We start from the raw sequence: 11,709 nt of genomic DNA, 5'->3' as shown, positions 1-11,709 counted from the left end.
AGATTGAATGGGTTTGCCTGCAGTGCACCTTGGAGTTGAAGAGCCGGTGTGAGAATGTGTGAGTGTGTGCGAATGTGTGTGTGGTCAGGAAGAGCGAGCAGATGAGGGTAGAGACCCAGCCAGGAACATGCAGCAGCATTAAGAGTGGGCATGATGGGGCACTTGGGTGGCTCAGTTGGCCTGGTTACTGACTCTTGGTTTTGGCTCAAGTCGTGATCTCATGGTGTATCTCACCCAGCGTCGGGCTCTGCACTGACAGCACGGAGCCTGCTTGGGATTCTCTCTCTCCCTTTCTCTCTCTCTGCCCCTCCCCTGCTCTCTGTCTCTCTCTCTTAAAAAAGATAAATAAACATTTTTGTTTTAAACGTTTATTCATTTTTTGATAGGGACAGAGCGTGAGTGGGGGAGGGGCAGAGAGAGAGGGAGACACAGAATCCGAAACAGGTTCCAGGCTCTGAGCTGTCAGCACAGAACCCGACATGGGGCTCGAACTCACGGACCGCGAGATCATGACCTGAGCTGAAGTCGGCCGCTTAACCGACCGAGCCACCCAGGTGCCCCTAAATAAACATTTTTAAAAAACGAAGAGTGGGCATCATGTGAACAGCCTTGTGGGGCCCCGGGGCTGGGCTGTGAACGGTTGGAGGGGCTCCGCTTGGGCCCACTGCCCTTGCCCTGAGGCTTCGGTTTTCTCCGCCAAGACCAATGTTGCTGGTGCCTGCGGGGCCTCTCTAGCTCCCAGCTGGGGCCTCATTTTGGATGAGCTCTGGTGACCCAGCCTGCCAGGCTGTGTGATTGCAGACATGGTCTGGAGCATGCTGGGGATGCTTTTCTCCCTATGGCACCAAAATCATTTTTTCTCGAGCCCCAAAGGCTCCAGTGAGAGAAGGCCTCCTTCACAGAGACCTAACAGCTGAGACTCAGGCAGCCAGGCTCCTGAATGTTTGTCTGGGGTGACCTGCCTCTGGAAAGGCCGAACACCCTCCTTTGACCTGGGTCTTGAGCCATTGTAAGCATGGGCGCGTTCACCTCTCTTGAAGGCTGCCTTTCTACTTGTGTGTGCACCCACGCATGCAAGTGTGTGTGTGTACATGTGAGTGTGCGTGCATTTGAGCGTGCGTGCATGTGGGATGGGGGGTGGTTCCTTCTTCCTCTGTGCCAGTCTCAGCCCTGAATCCTCTCTCTCCTGTATTCTTCCGCATTCTCCCAGCCATCTCCCATCTTCTACAAGGAGCCAGCCCTCCCTCGGCCCCTTCCCACTCCAGCTACTGCCCTGCATCTCTACTTCCTTTGATAGCAAAACTCTACAGAAGTGTCTTTCCTTGCTGTTTTCATTTCCTCACGCCTATGAGAGAATGGGAGCCTCCTTCACCCAGGCTCTCATCCCCGCCCCTGATCTGCTACCACCAAGGTCACCCAGGACCTCCGTCCTGCCCAGTTCAGAGGTTGAGTCCCACTCCTCACCTTGCTCTTCGGCTCAGTAGCCCTTTGAAGAGTTGATCACTCCTTCATTTTAAATTTTTTATTATGGGGGCGCCTGGGTGGCTCAGTCAGTTAAGCTTCTGACTTCAGCTCAGGTCATGATCTCGCGGTTCGTGAGTTCGAGCCCCGCGTCGGGCTCTGTGCTGACAGCTCGGAGCCTGGAGCTGCTTCAGATTCTGTGTCTCGCTCTCTCTCTGCCCCTCCCCTGCTCACACTCTGTCTCTCTCTCTCAAAAATAAACACCAAAAAAAAAAAATTTTTTTTAATTTTTTGTTATGGAAAAATATAACATGCACAAAAACCTGAGCCTAGTGAATCTCTGTGTACCTCAGCCAGCATCCGTGTGAGCAGCTCAAGATCTCCCCCACCTCTTTTATTCTCCTGGAAAGTTTTTTTAAATAATAATAATAAAAAAAAACTTTAGAGAAAGAGAACGCACGAGTTGGGGAGAGGAGCAGATGGAGAGAGGATCTTAAGCAGGCTCCACACTCAGCGGGGGAACCCGAGGTGGCTCAATCCCATGACCCGGGGATCGTGACCAAAGCCAAAATCAAGGGTCATTGGCTCAACTGACTACACCACCCAGGCGCCCTCTGCTGGAAAGTTTTAAAGCAAATCTAAGACTTCATGCCCTTGTAAAGTCTTCCATAGGGACATCTAGCTGATTCCCTTTCCGCTTTAATCCTCGCCATCAGCATACCTATAGAGATGAGCAGTGTCTCCTCAACATTGCCTAATGCCCAGCCTGCGTTCAGATTTCCCTGATGTCTTTCTGCAGGTGGTTTATTCAGTCAAGGGCCACACATTGCATCTGGTTGTGTCTCTTAAACTTTCCCTCCCCTCTCCCTTCTCCCCACGCCTTTGATGTGTGGGAGAAACCAGTTCACTTGTCCAGTGGCATTTCCAGCATTCTGACTTGGCTGATGCCTCTTCAGGGCGTCTTTGAACTCACTCCCCTCTGCCCTGTATTCACTGTCAAGTGTGGTTAGTGCTGGGGCTCCCTGCTTACTTTCTGAATCCCTTCCTTTCCTTGGATTCCGGATGCCAGGGTTTCCTAGTTTTCCTCCTTTCTCATTCTTCATTCTCCCTGTGGACCCCCCTCTCGTCTCCCTCGGACCCCCCCTTAGCTCCTGCCCAGGTCTCAGCCAGTCCCATGCTTTAAACACCTAGATGCTGATGACTCTGGGTTGCATCTCCAGCCTAATGCCCCCCACTCCAGACCCCGGTATCCAGACCTTTGCCCAATGTCCCTACTAGGCATTTCAAACGTAACACAACCAAAGTAGAGCCTGGTATTTTCCCTGCACCTTCCAGCATCCTCTGCCTTGGTAAACCAGTTTACCCAGCTGTTCAGGCAGAAGAACTGGGAGCCGTCCTCACTTCCTTGCTTTCTCTCAGACACCACATCTAATCCATCCATGAATCCTCAGACCTGTTCCGAACTTCTCCATCTCTCTCCTTGCTCCCCGCCTCATTCTTGTTGGAGCTACCATGCCACATCTCCTGGATGCTTCCAACAGAGCCCCAACAGGTTTTCACCTCCACCTTGTTCTCACCCAGAGGCTGCAGTGATTGCTTCAGAACCTTAGGTGATCACATCTCCCTCCCCATCCCCACCCCCAGCTTGGAAACTTCCAGTAGCCTCCACATCACGGGGATAAAGCCCAGGGTCCTGCTGCCCTCTCAGATATGGCCTCACTCTGCTGTGTGCCCTGACCCCCCACCCCCACCCCTGCTGCCCCAGGGCCCTGTATTTGTTCCCGGGCCAGATCGGCCCAGCACCCCCTTCATGCAGCCCCCACATGCCTCATCCCCAGAAAAGCTCGTTCCAGATCCTTCCCATCTACAGTCACTCCCCTCCTTCTCCAGCTTTGTGTTTTCTTCAAAGCCCTTGCCCCTACCTGACACCCACCATATACATTGGTTTATCGCACTTATAATCTATTGCAAACAAAACGGGAAGACTTTGGGCTCTGTGTTTAGAGGAGAGAAAAGAGGTAATTCTTCAGACCCTTGGTGAAGGGGACAGGGTAGCCAGAAGGGACCCTTGAGGCCCCATGTGTGTCTCTCCAGCCCAAACAACAATTACAAAGTAAGATGATTATAATGGAAGTTGTGTGGGCCCTGGGTATTAATGGCTTATAAGACAGAAGGCAAATGTTGGGCCTGTTGATTACCTACCTGTTGCCTGATATTTGAGCTCCCCGGAGGCAGTGTGAGGGGAGGAGTGGCCTCTCAGCCTGTGGCTTTGTACTTATGTACAGGTTGGGGGCCCCCTACTTCCTCCCCAAGGCTAGAGACAGTGTGAGGTGCTTAGACCAGTTTCCCTTCCTCCAGGGGTGTTAGGCTGTGATTATTTTCCCCACCCACAAGAGCCTTGCCCACTCAACCCTCCTCGACACTAGAGTCCCCTGGTGAGCTTTTGTAAAATAGGGGTGTCTGGGCCCCATCCCAGATTTGTTTAGGGATGGGACCTGGACACTGGGATTGTTTAAAATCTCCCAGGAGACTCTCATTTGCAGCCGAGATAGAGAACCCCAGCATTTGAGGCTGGAGATATGCTGGGCAGCTATGGGTTGTCAAGGCCCAGGGGCCACCCGATGTTTAGAAAACAGCTCTATTGAGAAAACTGTGCACTGCCTTCCCATAAGCCAGGCTCCTCCATCCCCGCCACACCACCGCCCCCAGGGCCTGCCCCAGAGTGGACTTAGAAACCTGGCTCTGGACAGCTTGGAGTGTTCTCGGGACAGAACTGAGCTACCCCCAGCACGACGGGATTAGGTGGTGGGGAGCCAGCCCTGGAGGTGCCTGAAACCACCCCAAGGGTTGGCCTCCGGGCACAGCCTCTTGGAGCCCAGTGCCCTTCTGCTTCCTCCCCAGCCCCACAGAGTGTAGCGTGGCAGTCAGGTGCTCCAGTGCCGTTGGGCAGAGTCCTGTCAGACTGGGATCCTGGGCCTCCCTGGCACCAGGCCTCCCTCTTGGCCTGTGCCCCAGTCCCACTCCAGCCCAGCTATATGGACCTCCTGGGCCTCCAGTGCTCCTGGCCTGCTGAGAGAAGACTGACCAATTCCATTGTCCGGGACTTGACATGCTTGGGGCTAGGACCCGCCCTCTGTAGCTTGTCTGTCTGTGTCTTTGTCTCTCCCTGAGCAAAGTCCCCTGAAAGATCTGCTGAACCAAGGGATGGCCCAGGGCCTATGATCTGGGGGACCCTGGAGGCTGCTGGCCCCTGGGAGGAGACCCTGAGGGGCAGCTGTTGTGGCAGGGCTTTGAGGATCCTAGGAAAAGGCCCCTGGTCCTCCAGCAGCCATCAGCCCACCCCTGTCTCCAGGCCTCAGGGCACAGCCCCTGCCACCCAGCCACGGTGGCCTTCATGTGTCTCTCTCCTCTGAAGCAGCCCTGCAGCTCTCATCTGACTTGACTTGGAAAAGAATTGCTTTGGGGTGAGAGGGGTCAAGGGAGTGGGCCCTGGCCCTATGCCCAGGCTCATGCCAGTGGGGCACTTCGAACCCATGCCCGTCAATGGACTACGAAAGCTTGAGGAGAGGGTCTAGTGATGGGGGCTGGGGAGCAGCCTGAGATTGTCCTGTGTATTCATAGGGAGCAGTGAGGGAGGAAGCCTCCCCTGCAGCCCCACTCGGTCTGCTGAGTCTGCTCTACTCACTAGTAAGGCAGAGTAGTGTCCCTACCCCTATTTTCTGGTGATGTGACCAGCCTAGGGTCACAGCTGGAGGAAGGCCAGAACTTTGGTCTCCCGGGCCAGGACACACTCCCCAGAGCAGGGACGTTTTCCCCAACTTACTGCGGGTCCAACACAGCAAGCATAACTAGCCTTTGCTACAGGGTGTTTCTTATCCCGTTCGGGCCTGACGTGGCAGCCGCACATACCTCCCCGAGGCCAGCCTCTCCTCCACTTCCCCCTGCCCTTGTGCTGCGGGCTGAGACCAGCACGGGCCTGAGCCTTGTCTGCCACTTTTTCTGGTGGCCTCCTCCTGAAATCTTCATCTTTTCAAGCCTAGCAGCAAGTCCGGCCAGCGACCCACTGAGGGGCCCAGCACTCACCCTGGGGCTTCTGCTGCCCAGGAGAAGCCTGTTCCAACAGCTGCATGGTAGCTCGAGGACCAGGAAGTTCTCTGCTACTGCCCGGGGGGCTCTGAGAGCACTCACAGCAGAATGAGTGAGGCAGAGCCACTTCCTGTCTCTCCAGCAGACCAGGAGGCACTTGCCAGGCCTTCCCTGTGAGGACAGGGGCCTGGGAAGGCTTCAGGGGCTAAAGCCATGAAGGTACGGTGCTCCAGCCTGGCAGCCATAGGGAGGTTCATCCCTTAGCATCTCCGGCTCTTTCAGGATGGGGGACACCCTGCTGGGCCGGTCCAATGCAGAGGTACAGGCCAGCAGAGGTTGGGAGAACTTGTTTATTCAAGGCACAATCATAGCATTAATAACGAGAAGTTTCGGCATTCTGGCACATTCCTTTAGTGGTGGTGGCCAAGGGAAGTCCACACCGCGCACCGGGGTCCCCAGAGGATGCAATGCTGCTGATAGGCACTTTTGCTTCCAGAAGCATCTGAGGAAGAGGCAGGCAGGCATGGAGCTACTCTAGGCCCAGTGGGGCATTTCTTAGAGGCTCTAGGCAATCCTGGGTTCCCTCGGAGGCAGCCCCCTCCAGAAAGAATCAAGTCTGAGAGGTGGTGCTTGGGTGGAAGGATGGAGAAGGGCAGCTGGGAAGTGGGCTGTGGGGTGGGGTGAGATAGTGATGGGTGGAGGCCAAGGGTGGGCCGAGAGGGCAGGCCAGAGGGGAGGTGCCTGGAGAGGGCCTGGATGTGATGCGTAGGCCCTAAGGAGCCAGAGCACGCCCATCCCACCCTCACACTGACTGTGGAGGCTGAGCGGCTGTGTGTGTGTCAGGGTGGGGCCGAGGGTGCTGGCCAGTTGCCCTGGGTCTCCAGGAAGTGTCGAGAAGTGAATGGATTCTGGAACTTCCCCAACATTTGCACCACCTTCTCTCAGAACCAGCTGCACTTGGCCCAAATGCAGAGGGGGAAACCCCCAGCCATGCTGCCATGTAATCTGCTGGGACCCTTCCATATGCAGCATCCATACACTGCCAGGTGGGCAGGGGGAAGACAGAAGAGGGACAGTGGCAGAAGCGCCAGGAATAACCCAGCAGGGCTGCAGGGTTGGGGGGCAGGCGCCCAGCAAGCAGTGCCCGGTGAACGTGAGCCTGCAGGCCAGCTTCTGGCAGGAAAGCCACACGCACACCAAATACACCTTCTGGGGACCAGAGGGCCTGGAGCTGGCCACCTCCCATGGCATGGGCAGATCTCCCTGTTGGGAAAGGCCCCTTCTCCTTGTTGGCTGGTGAAATGCTAGGAGGGGACCCTGAGGGGCCTGGGTTCAGGAGGGACTGGATGGGTATAATTTCCTCCTTATTCCTAGCCGGACAAGGAGTGGGAGAGACTGCCGACTCCCCGGCTGACCCAAGCTCTCTGGAAAGATCCTTCATGCCAAGTCTGGGCCGAGCCCCGGGGGTATGGCAATGTTTGTCTCTTGAGCGCTATTTCTCCTCTGGTGAAGCCTGGAGCTTCTACAGCTGAGATGTGGGCACAGGTGGAAGAGGGACAAGACGCAGGTGGTCTGAGTTCAGGGCCGCCCGTGTGCCTGGGAGGTGGGGGGAAATGCCCGGGGGAGGCGAGCTTGGGGCCTCCTTTTGGCAGGTTGGCCACATGGACCCAGATCTTTGCAGGAGGGAACTCAGGAGAGTTCCAGACCACGTAGACCCCGCTCAGCTTAGCTCCTTTTGGTCCCTGAGGCCTCAGCTGGCCCCTGTCTGTATCCTAACATGCTGCACTGCCTGGTGGTCCTGATGGGGGCCTGTCCCCAGAGGCAGAGGTCTGTACCCCCGACTGTGGCAAAGGGGACGGGTGTCACCGGCATTGTTCCTACTCAGGATTTGGTTCCTCCAGGTCTCGGGTGGTGGCAGCTCTGGGAAGGAGGCCTCCACCAGATAAGGGCTTCTCTATGGAGGACACAGCCCCACTCCCACCCCATCCCCAGCAGGGTATGGGCAGTGTCTGGGCCAGGACCATATTGGAGGCCATTTGAGTGGTCTTCAGTCCAGCATGCAGGTGGCCCCAAGAGAGGAAGGGTCCTACTCAGAGGCCAGGGAATGGCCGTCGCCTTCCGTTTGAAGCATGGACTTCTCACCCCAAGCTGCTGCCCACCTTGGTTATGCTGGGGGCTCAGGCACTCAGTTTGGTATGAGGCAGGAGCAGCTCTCAGTGGCCACATCCTTGACCTTGAGGGTCCTCTCAGGCCTGGGGCTTGGGGAAGCTGTATCTGGTTTCCCATAACCCAGTATTTTGGGACAGCACCCCTCTCCATGAATTCTGCATCGCCCCTCCCACCTTATAGTAACCAGCCAAGGTTGCCTTCATCAAAATGCACACAGGTCCCGTTTAATGAGCCCTGAGTGATCGTGTCCCAGCTGCCCTTGTGAGAATAGAAAGGATAAGGGTCTCCACCCTGCTGCTCCTGGGGATGTCTGCTGAGGGGCAGAGGAATAGGACAGGTCTCCACTGCCTCCCCTCAGGTCTATGGTCTCAGCTGCCGCATGCCCCAGGTGCGTGCAGAAACTTCTCTTTACAGATCCCCACGCTGGGGATGTGGTTGATGAGGCTCAGCACAAATACCTGGGCTTCCTCAGACCGCAGGGGAGGGACTGGAGTAGGGGAGGGGGATGGCGTAGGAGCAGCGGTGGAAGCTCCTTGGCAGGACAGCTGGTGAAAGCGTGGAGAGGACCCTGAAGAGTCTTCGGTGGGTTTCCTTCTGCCTCCTCCCTTATGCACACCTTCTCCATTTCGACCCCAGCAAGGTCCCTTAGCCTGTAGTCTCTGTGCCCAGGGCTTTGGCAGCTGTTCCCAAGACGTGGCACTGCCTGTATCCTCCATCCCATCCCGGGGGCCCTCGGCACTGCCCTCTGCACTGCCCAGCACCTTCCATTCTAGCTGGTCAGCAGGTTTGGGTCTCCATGTGGCCAACACCCAGGGCGCAGGTGTCTCTGTTGGGGCCTTCCCAGAGTCTGCGGGAGGTAGTGGGGAGGTCCGGGTGGCCCTCCTGCCTCCCCCCTACTCGCCGGGCCCTCCCCTGGCCGCTGCTCCCGCTGGAGTCGCCAGGTGGAGGCCTCTGGTCCTGGTCAGTGGTACTGGCTCTGGCCCTCCAGTTCCAGCCCGTCCTGGAACTGAGCGGAACCCAGCTCCCTCGCAAAGCCCCTCACACTGCTCTCCTCTTCTCCCTCCTCAGGCTGTCTGTTCATGGTGCCGTAGGTATGCCGAGCAGGGGAGGAGGCAGGGGACAGGTTCATCTCTGGCTCCTGCAGCACAGTAGCCACGTACAGCTGCTTGGGACAGAGAGGGGAGAAAAAGCTAAGGTCACATCTGGGGCCACGCCCTGTGCACGCCATTGCCCTCAAGCCCTACCTCCAGAGCTTCTGCCTCTCTGGACCCACGAGCCAGAGCCACGAGCCACGGATCCTTTCTTCTACCCCAGCAGCCTGGGGCCTGGCCATCCCCACCTGCTGAGGGGCCCTTAACCATTTAATGAGCAATTATAACTCAGAGGGTGAGTTAGTGCAGGCCTCCTAGCTCCCAGCCTACTGCTCCTCCAGTGCAGCCCCATTCATTGTTGGTTCCAGGTCAGGCTGACCCCAGAGAGAGAGGATGCGAGGCTCCCCTCTGCTGGGGTCTGGAGAGACCCCATGCCTGGGCTAGCGCACTTTCCAATACAGCTTACGAGGCATGTCCATACCCGCCGTGGCGCGGATCACCGGCTGGCCCGGGAATCAGGATTTGGAACAAATTGCTATCTGAGGTCTTACAAACTGTGTCTGTGAAACCCAGGAATGGTCCCAGAAATGCACAGGAGGGCAGCAGAATAGAAAAACAGGAAGTACTAGGGACAGAGCTGTTTGTCCTCCTTCGAAGTGGCTTTTAAACCAACTCCTTATTTTGAAAACAGGTAATTATGGGACAGAATTAAACCTTTCCTGTGTATTCATTTCAGTGAAACCAAAACACCCTGATGGATTGTTCCATAGGAAGAATCTAGATACTTGTATAATGCCAAAGCAAACCCCCTGTAAACCTTTTGGTCATAAGGGGTAAGATGGTAACTGAACAATGGAAGAGGCCAGCTGTGATCCTCCTAACCTGGGAGTAACCAGTGTCATAAGTGGGAATAAATGGGATGTTACGCGTCTCCCGGTGTGGTGCACGGCACCACCTAGAATGTGTTTTAGCCCCTAAGGCTGAATTTGAACCTGTCCAGCCTTTGGATCTAACTAGTTTTCAGGAAATCCAGGAGACCGTAAAACCCGTTATAAGACATCAGGAAGAAATACCCAGAAATATCCAGAAGGTGGGATATTCTGCAGGATAACCGGCTTGGGGTCTCTGACAAGTCACAAGAAAGAGCCTGGGCTAAAATACGAGAGATGTGCACAGGCACCAGATTAATCTAGCACAGAGATCGGATTGGATCTTGATTTGGACATGTTGTAAAAGATATTTCTGGAACACTTGGGACAATTTGAATATGGACTGGGTCTTGGAAGATACAGAAATGTATATATATGGAAAGATGGAGGTTGTTAACTAAAAATGCAGATTATAAAAGAGTATGTACAGTATTATTTCAGTTTAGCAAAATTTATACATATACTTGGAAGAATATTTGCTAAATTATCAGCAGTCATCTCTGGGTGATGGGAATATGAACTTTTTATTTTCTTATTTTTGCTTATCTGTTTTTTGCCCATAATTACCTGCAATGTTCATATGCTACTTGCTTATTATCATGAAAGATTAAAAAAAAAATCAATTCCACTAATGTTTTTTAAAGCCCAGGCTTTAGAGTGCGACCGACCTGGTTCAAACTTTGTTCTGTGACTTCCTTGCTCAGGAATGCCCTGGTGTCTAAATTAAATGATCTTTTGAGCCTCAGTCTCCCCATTTATAAAATGAGGGTGAAAACACCTACTATGTGGGTGTATCATAAAGATTAGGAGCGTTAACAGCGAAGTGTCAGGTTCCTAAGAAGACTTCAATAACCGATTGCTAACAATATTCCAGAGGGCTCATCTTGGGAGGACCCCCGAGGGGAGATGCTATGCGAAGCAACTTCCCGTCGCCTCCCAGAGGAAATGTGCCCCTCTGTGCAGGAGTTTTTCCCAGTGTGAGACAGACCTGCAGTTCTGTGCACGGGGGGTGGGCACGTCCACCACTGTTGTGTCTGTGCACTTTTCCCCAACTCTGCCACGACTAAAGAGTCTCCTCTCCCACTGGGCCCTGCCGCCCACTCTACACTTCCACCAGGCCCAAAACTCTTCAGGTGCTCAAACGCTCCAGATTCTCTCTTCTGGGCCTTTGCACAGGCTGCTCCTCTTCCTCAAATGCCCTTCCCCCACAACCTATTCCACCTAGCAACCCCTTCTCCCATTCCCGGAGTTGGATTAGATGTTCCCTCCTCCGGGAAGCCTTCCCTGAGTGCCCAGGCTCAGGCTGGCTGGTGCCCTTCTTCAGTGCTCCTCCAAGGCACCCTGGCATCGGGGCATGGGACAACCCGGTACCCGGCTCAGTGCGTGCATCGGTGGCCCCACATCTACACCTGTGGCAGGGACATGGGTGAGTGCTCAGGCCCCTCCAGGCTGAGCCACGACGTGGGAGCCAAGGCCCAGCCAGCCAGAGCCCTGCATTCTGAGTCGGCCTTATCTCTTCACAGGCTGATGGGCTCACTCATGTGGCGCCACCCCTGCCTTACCATTCAGCGCGGGCCTCCAATAGCTCCCTGCAGCTCTGCGCAGCTCTGCCTGGCATCTGTGCCCTTGGAGGCAGCCTTCGGTCCTGAGGCCGAGCCCCAGCACGTCCCTGCGTCTACACGACTGAGCTCGCTGTGGCTGGGTTCGCCCTGACCTTTCTCTTCCTCTCTGAGATCCTTTCAGGGTTTGTCTTGCTTCTTCTATCTTCCCAGCTCTTCAGCCAGGGCCATGGCAGCAGTTTGACCTGGGCCAAGTCCTGCTGTGTCAGGGGAGGGCGCCCAGGGGCCCCCCGTCTCCTCCCCAACACCCGGGGAGGGCACTAAATGCCAGTGGCCCCCGCCCCTGCTGCTGGAGTAGCCCACTCCTACAGGTACCCCCCTCCTGACCTGTCCCCCAGGGCGAAGGCACTGACT

The 11,709-nt window shown here is 55.5% G+C and overlaps 1 protein-coding gene across 11 annotated transcripts in view; it reads right to left on the bottom strand.

Moving 5' to 3' along the window:
• Window positions 1-5,883: 5,883 nt before the first annotated feature.
• TMEM63C (transmembrane protein 63C) overlaps window positions 5,884-11,709 on the bottom strand; it is an 82,914-nt gene continuing 77,088 nt past the window's right edge. For 8 of the 11 annotated variants that reach the window (XM_053224770.1, XM_053224772.1, XM_027066252.2 and 5 more), the window contains one exon: window positions 5,884-8,881. In XM_053224770.1, the coding sequence (XP_053080745.1) occupies window positions 8,678-8,881 (204 nt within the window). In that variant the 3' untranslated portion in view covers window positions 5,884-8,677. Of the gene's footprint in view, window positions 8,882-11,298; window positions 11,541-11,709 lie in introns of all 11 variants that reach the window. The other 3 variants (XR_008299557.1, XR_008299558.1, XM_053224774.1) reach the window with 3 other exon arrangements.

Source organism: Acinonyx jubatus, chromosome B3 (genome assembly GCF_027475565.1).
Source record: "Acinonyx jubatus isolate Ajub_Pintada_27869175 chromosome B3, VMU_Ajub_asm_v1.0, whole genome shotgun sequence".
NCBI lineage: Eukaryota > Metazoa > Chordata > Mammalia > Carnivora > Felidae > Acinonyx > Acinonyx jubatus.
The sequence above is the reverse complement of the archived record's forward strand: the minus strand, read 5'-3'. Positions and strand labels throughout refer to the sequence as shown.